Source organism: Saccostrea cucullata, unplaced genomic scaffold (assembly GCF_032062105.1).
Source record: "Saccostrea cucullata isolate Sc308-1 unplaced genomic scaffold, CSIRO_AGI_Scuc_v1 ctg128, whole genome shotgun sequence".
Taxonomy (NCBI): domain Eukaryota; kingdom Metazoa; phylum Mollusca; class Bivalvia; order Ostreida; family Ostreidae; genus Saccostrea; species Saccostrea cuccullata.
In genome coordinates this window covers 196,072-203,981 of record NW_026935471.1, presented here as the reverse complement: position 1 = coordinate 203,981, position 7,910 = coordinate 196,072, and the positions used below count along the sequence as shown (strand labels likewise).

Genomic DNA, 7,910 nt, shown 5'->3' with positions numbered 1-7,910 from the left:
TATGATGATACATCTTGTGGTGATGCACTTCTCAATGTCAAACTTAATCACTAGTCATATTACATTGTACACCTATGATATAGAACTGTAATCTGTGTAATCATATTGTAATAATTTGTTCATGCCCCCCGAGGGCCCTTGATTGGTGAATAAATAAATATATATATCCATAAGCAGGTGCTAAAATTTCAAGCATCTGTGATAATAAATTGCTGAGAAAACTGCGACGAAAGGTGTTACGGACAAACACACGGACGGACGGACGGACAGACAGACACATAAGGGTAAAACAGTATGCCCCTCTCCTTCGGAACGGGGGTAAAATCAAATATATAAAAACGATTAGAATTTGAGCCATAAACTAATTTAAGTATTACAGTTCGACTTTCCTCTGTCAGATTTCTACATTTTCCCCACTTTTTAATCTAATATTACAAAAATCTGAATGATGAGAACTCTAAATTATCTATAGCCCCAAAGGACTTTTGTTGTCTTTATCTAATATTATCAATATAATATGAAGTCTATGATTAAATTATTGAGATACATGTATGTTGTCTGGAATGGTTTTCATCCATGTTTTTGAATTTCATGACATTCAATTATTTTAAAATAATTCACAAGCTATAACACATACTTAACTATATTTGCAAAATGATGTTTAAAATAGTAAATATTCAATTTTTAAATTGATTTTGCGTTAAAACTTGCTTATTTTATTCATTTAGAAATACTAGCTAGTATAATTTTTTTATTTAACATATTGTACTTTATTAGTTTTCGTTTCAGTCTGTAAACGTCATCGTGTATAAAAAAAAAATCAGCAGTTGATCTGGTACTATTCACCCCAGACATGCACAAAACCTATTGCTTCCTTTCCAGTTCACATTACTGTGCTACTACATAAGAACTTTCTACTTTGAGCGACAAGAAACTGAGTTGTCTTTCTTTGGTTACTTCTCGTCTTGGCACAAAACATGTGTTTGATTCCATGAGATGCAGCAGGAGTTGTCTCGCTTCACTTGTATTGTGAATGTGCATAATGATAATGTACACTATGATACTTTTTTTCAAGTTTGATGATCAGATACGACAATAATTTTTATTTAAAAAAAACGCATACATACACCCTCACACATACACTCTCTCTATATTTCCATCAAATATCTCGCTTTTTCTTACAAAAAAAATCAGGTCATTTAATATTTTTGAAATTCGAGTCGCCCAAAATCGGTTCGTTTTTCCTCAGTATTGCAGAAATGTTCCGAATTTTTACCTATAAAAATTCGTTTATATTTATTAATTCAATAAGCACATAATAATGGTAGAATTCACTATATTTAATCATTTGTTGAGTCTTTGGCCTTGTAACTGAGTAGTGTTTGTTTATGAGCGTGTGCGCAGGAGTCAACGCAGGTCAACTGACCGACTTTTAGTACGAAGACTTGTAAACAATCGCTAAAATATTTTAACTCGAGCAAATTTGTTTGGGATGGGCTAAATGGTCACGGTTGTGTAAACAACCAACAACCTTGTTTATAGGAGAAAATATTTTTAATGTAAAATCATCTTGCGCGTATTTTATCACTGAAGCGTTATAACAAAAAAAAAATTTTTTTTCTTCAAACTGCTAACACTTTCCATTTAAACCTAAATATAGATGAAAAAACTCGCAGTATTTAATTTACTTTATATAAAGATATTTAAAGGTAATGTAGATTAACCTTCATTTTTCATACACTGACATGGTTATTTCTGGAATTGGGTCAGCTATTCGCACTTTGTTAATCATTCAAGGTTACCTACGTCATAGAAAGAAATGTAATCTCAAACCAAAAGCAAACAACAACGCGCCAATAAAACATGATTTCTTTGTCGCTTTATTCAAATATTCAGTAACATCTTTCATATCTTATCATGAAAACTGTTCTTGTTGAATTATTGTATTAATATTTCGTTATTTGTAAGAAACTTGTTTAGAGAGTGTCGTCAGAAGATTATATCCTATTCAAGGAAGTTGTACTGGAATCCAAGGTCATCGGAGGGCGAATCGGAGTAGGGCAAGTGCACTTTATGACGTTATAAACACAGAGAATAACTCATACTCGTCATTTATGATATTGACAGCGCCAGCGACGGTTGGATAGCGGATAACATTACTTCAACGTTAAATAACATTTATAATATTGGAAATTATTTATTTGAAAATATTTTTCATGGGATTAAGAATTATTTGACGATTACACCTAAATGTTTGGTAAGTATTTTTTTTTTTTTTTTTTTTTTAGTATTATGAAAAAAATATTTATTTTTTTAATTTATTTTTTATTTTTTAAATGATATTGTAGTTTCTAATTACTATTTGATATTAAAAGTTTTATTTTTATTTTTTCTGTTGATCATGGAATTTAAAATCAGTTAAAAAAATCAAAGAAGTGTTTTGTAAACAAAATAAGTTATAATATATATAATTTTCTGTAATTGAATAATCAATTTCTTTTATTTGTAAAGGAATTGATATAAAGATTATTTGAAATATAAGTGTTTCCCGTTTGGCCAGACAATGGCTTTGTTGGAGAAACACCGTTGTTAAAAAATGTAGACCAGTAGGTCACCGACTTAAGCAGCGCTGAGAGTGGGAATGAAAATGGTTCGCGCTCGTAACACTGTACTTAATGATAAAGTTGAAACGAATCAAATTACATATATTTCTGTTTCCTCTTTTTCAGACTTGACTGTTGGAACTATGTCTCAGTTATACGACAGGGGATCAGTGTGTGCTTGCCCTCCCGTGTCATACGAACCGCACAAAATGCAGAGACTTATGCCAAGACATAATTTGTTCTACTCTATGGATTCTACTCCGAATCAGCCAAACTTGCTACAATCAAATACCTCCACCCCAATGATGGACTGTGAAACAAAACAGGGCAATACTTTGCAAAGCGTCCTCTTGGGGAAAGTCCCCGCAGCCTACTCTCATTTGACTTCCCACAGGAAGTCTCCTTATCAACTCAGTCCTCCCCATACCGCCTCATCTCCTCGAAGGAGTCCCCACACCCCTAACACATTCTTGAACATTCCTTCAAGGACCCCTCCTAACGGGTCCCCCCAATCGTTCCAGTTTTCTCAGGAGATTCCATTTTCCCGTCAAATGTCTCCACAATACCCTGCAATCTCGTCCCCCCACCGCTCATCCCCACGCCACTTGCCATCGCCACATTTGATGGTCTCACCACGCCCTTCACCCTCGCCTCGACATTCATTATCGCCCGCTTCCTCATGTTCAACAGAAGTTTGCCAGGAGGAGCCAATTGATCTTTCTTGCAAAGTGTTGAAGGAAGAGAATAATACTCCTAGCGGTGAGGACAAGGACAATGCAGGGTTTTCTTTATTGAGGAATTTACTGTGTGTTGGGAAAAACAATCAAACGGGTTCCCATAAATCACAGGACTCGGCCAGTGATTGCAGCGAAAATGAGAACTGTATAGGAGTCCAAGTCACGGGAACCACACCGGTTACTCTAGCCAAGAAAAATATGTACCCCGTGGGATCGCGTGTTTCGGACTGGCTTGTGAAAATCATCCAATTTGCAAAATCCATTCCGGAATTTGTCAACCTTTCGCACAATGACAAAGTGACACTGATCTTGAATTCTTGGACGAGGTTGTTGCTGTTGTACATGTCAGAGAGTAACTTTCAGTTTGCTGTGACCCCCACTCATTCCGAGCAGCAAAGTGAAGACGTAGAGGGCCCCCCACCCAGCCAACCGACCATGAAATCAGTCGAAAATCTTCAGGGCTTCATCCGAAAGTGCCAAACAATGAACCTTGATCAGAAAGAATATGCTTTCCTTAGAATGGCAGTTTTGTTTAACTCTGGTAAGTTAAATTTTATTTTTATTTATAAAGATTTGATCAACATATTGCTTATCGATAAGGCCAGCAGTACACTGACCGAAACTCTGTCAGAAGTTAGACTGTTAACTTTGCCCTGAAACTGACCGCGGAATGACCACGCCTGACATCAGTGAGTGACCGCTTGTTCAACCCCTGATTGCTCTAATCTAAAATCGATGGACTCTAAATATCCTGAAAATGTGATACCAAATTTGCATAGCATCATTTAAGTTCATCAAAATTCTTCAGTATGATTTCGAGTTCAAAATCAGTACATGACCCGACAAAGGCCAAGCCGCGAACACAATGGCTGCAGCCACAATACGATGAGGGCGGCGACTGACAGTAATTATTGGCAATGGGCCCACGGCCTTCGTCATCCCCAGCCCGCGTCCTGATAATTACTGGTAATCTTTACAAAAGTCGATGTCCTCCTCACCGATTTTCAGCCCTACTGCGAAAAGCCTTTGTCGACCTTAAAACCCATTACCATTAAGAGGCATCGCCCTGGTGTCAATGTATTAACTCAAAGAGTCAAAAGTATTTTCCCCGTAAACAAATTTACGCATAATTGATATTCATTTATATCATGTTCATGGTGAAGTTTCTCATTTGTATCTGACCTTTTTCTTTTTTCATAGCAACCCTGTACCTTTCGTTTGAGATTCTATCTTTAAATATCCTGAAAGACAGGTGGCCTTTGTAATGCAACAAGGTTATCATGAACAAAAAGATATCTTTGGTGCTAGAAATAGATGATTGGCATGCTATTCAGAAAACATTTCGAGTGTAAATATACTCTACTTGTGAAAGAATTGCTGTGCCCTTCAGTATTTTCGAACAAAAAGGTTATTGAATATCTCTTATTATTTGCCCTTGACGCAAATACCTCATAAAACCACTGACTAGTGTATCGTATGACGACAAGAAATTTGGACAAAGAACTCGCCTTGCCTTTTTTTGTAATTGGAATTTGATACTCTGCCAAAAAAGGAGGTGTTAACCCGGATTTCGGTACCTAGCGCTCCTTTATATTTCAAGGTTTTTAAGGGACGCAACATGTTAATCTGTAAATGGTTTAAATTTACTTTAATTTTTATCTAGTACAGAAAATAATGAATAAAATTGGTCTTTATTCTGATGTCCAGAATACCGCATACATTACAATCAGGACCTATAAACTTGCGGTATCTAGCCACAGCTCTCGCAATTCCGTTTTGTCAATGGTTGTACTGACGCAGTTATAAATAATCCCGACCGACATTTTTCCGATTTCATCAATAAACAACCCCAGCGTGACTATCCCACTTGCGTAAACAGGACTTAAGTACATACGTTTGTTACGAATGTCGATACCGACCGGTCCTGGTGCTGCTGACCCTATTGTTAAGTTTAAATGTATATACAGATAAATACTCTTACTCTGTTTGGTCACGTTCATTCAGATTTTTTAATAATTTTTGTTTTTACAGGATATGTAGGTTTAGATAGACCTGATCAGGTAGAACAACTCAACACTTTAATCCAGCAGCTTCTGCAAGAGCATGCGCGCTCCACCCGCCCAAACGACCACCTCCACTACAGTCGCGTCCTGCTTTGCCTTCCCGCCCTTTATGGCATTAACTGCAAAATGATCGAAAATCTCTTCTGCAAGCATATCAACGGAAATATGGACATCGATGTTCTTTTAAAAGAAATGTTACAAAACTTATAGCAATTCCATGAAGTGACTATTTTTTATTTGTTGTTTTATTTATTTTGTGGACTTTATATGGCGCTGGGCGTCTTTATTTTGACCCATCATTCCATGGAGTGCGTGGTTTTCATGAATGCGGAAATATGTTGTCAACACTCCTTGAGATGTATACATGTATGATATTATTTCTTGTCAAGAGCCGTGGTAGACGCACCTTTTATTCCCCTTCACAGCTATATGAACATATTTAGATGATTAAGATAGTTGAGTTATTGACCTTGATATTATTCGTCCAGAGATCGCTGACCTTCCGTTAACGGCGCGAGCGTTCACTCAACTCACCGTAAAAAATACATTACGCTCAACTATGCTTCGACTTTTGGTGAATTACAACAAAAGTGTGTGAAAAAGAAGATCTTTGGGAATGAAAGTAATCGATATTGAGATTTCCTGTCCTCAAGTGCGTCAACCTTTCTTGTCACTGCCCTGTGTATGAGAAACATGAGAATGAATAGTCACTATGTATATCTCTGATTGTCGTAAACATATGAGTATATGTCATATCCATTTTAATTTATTTTTCTTTTTTTTAAAAACAATATTAAAATATATGATAACACTGAATATTGTCTTCCTTTGTTTTTTATCTTTGACAACACAGATACATTTAAAGTAAAAACTTTTAACAATATAAAACAAATCAAGTAAACAAATGGCAATGACTTAAGGACCTTGGGGGAAAACAAGGTTATCGTTCTTTTGTGACGTCACTTAATGGGAAGTTGAAAACATTGACCTGACTGAGATCAGTGATCTATTATAAAAGAGAATTAGGTCACCTACTATTTATCATTAATAATAAATAATGTGTGGTTTTTTTCACCAGTCTTCTGCAGAAGCGGAAAGAACCTTGCCCGTTTTTAAGCTAAATCAAAGAGAATGTCTTTGAGAAATGTCAGAAGGGGAAGAGTAGCGGTGTCTACGTCAAACATTGATGTTGACCGATTTTTTTATAAGCTGTTTTCGATCAAAGTTTTGACTTTTTATGAGGTTGTTGTTTCTGTCTTTTGGCTTTATAAAACGTAAGTTAACGAAAGCGTTCTACGTTTTGATTTCTAAAATACATAATATCACATGTATTCCAAGTCAACCTCTACAGTTGTGTTTCATATGATGGATTTGAAGCAACCACATTAATGACATCTTCCCAAGTTCCGTTCCTGGATCAGAAACTCGACTTGAAAAGATGCATTACTGTACACTTTCATTTTTAGTAGAAAATGATATGCGAGAAATAAAGGCCTATACCCAGCTTGCTCCAAAATATGATGCTGTAGAAACACAAAATACTGAACACAAATTACAAAATATTTTAAGCCTACTCTCAATTTTATAAAATTGTTACCATTTTCCTCTTAATGATATAGAACATTATATACAGAATAAAATACAAAATATACAGTAAAACCCGCTTTTAAAGAAGGACGGGGACGGATGATTTGAGATAAAGGCCTATACCCAGCTTGCTCCAAAATATGAAGCTGTAGAAACATTAAAATACTGAATACAAATTACAAAACATATCAAGCCTACTCTTAATTTTACTTAGAACCTAACCCGCTTTTTCCTCCAACCAGCAGCTGCTAAATTTTCTATTAAGTTGATCACTTAATTGTTTAGATTTTATGTTTATGCAGTAACTCCGCGGGCTGATTAATTAGCCAATGAAAAAGCGCGATTAGGTTCTAAGTAAGTTAGATCATATTAAGTAAAATTTTAGTGGTTAAGAAGGGGGCTCGGTCGCTTCGCTCCCTCCGCCCCTTCTTAACCACTAAAATTTTACTTAATATGATCTAACTATTACAAAATTATGGCCATTTTCCTCTTAATGATTTAGAAGATTATATACAGAATAGAATACAGAATATACAGTAAAAGCCGCTTTTAAAGAAGGACGGGGACGATGATTTGGGTTTGTTATCAACGTACTTAAGATAATGATTTCGTTGTAAGCGTCATTTCAGCATTAAAAAGTGTTCGTTATAAACTGTTACTCCCCTGTCCGTGAAACTGGTGAGGGTGACTATAAGTTTCCTTTGATTAAAAGGAAGTTTGATTCGCTCACATCGATTGCTACGCAAGGATCTGAAGAGAAATAATTCAGGTTAAAGAATTTGATTTCAATCAGACTGCAGTATTTTCATGTATAGGGTAATTCTGAACCCCTTTTGTGGCTTTACTCAAGCTTCAGGGGCCATGCGTGAATAAATTTTATTCTCCTGTACACGGAGATGAAATACAGATTTATGGTGGCG

The 7,910-nt window shown here is 35.9% G+C and overlaps 1 protein-coding gene across 1 annotated transcript; it reads left to right on the top strand.

Moving 5' to 3' along the window:
• The first annotated feature begins 2,048 nt into the window (after positions 1 to 2,048).
• On the top strand, positions 2,049 to 6,219 carry LOC134242945 (uncharacterized). Its single transcript, XM_062725148.1, has 3 exons — positions 2,049 to 2,257; positions 2,730 to 3,881; positions 5,372 to 6,219. The coding sequence occupies exons 1-3, from the start codon at positions 2,251 to 2,253 to the stop codon at positions 5,611 to 5,613; spliced, it is 1,401 nt and encodes a 466-aa protein (XP_062581132.1). The 5' UTR covers positions 2,049 to 2,250; the 3' UTR covers positions 5,614 to 6,219.
• The last annotated feature ends 1,691 nt before the right edge of the window (positions 6,220 to 7,910 follow it).

What these genes read in the sequence shown, in the direction of transcription:
- LOC134242945 (XM_062725148.1), top strand. An exon ending in GGCAGTTTTGTTTAACTCTG is followed by an intron (nt 3,882 to 5,371) that starts GTAAGTTAAATT and finishes TTGTTTTTACAG; the next exon opens with GATATGTAGGTTTAGATAGA.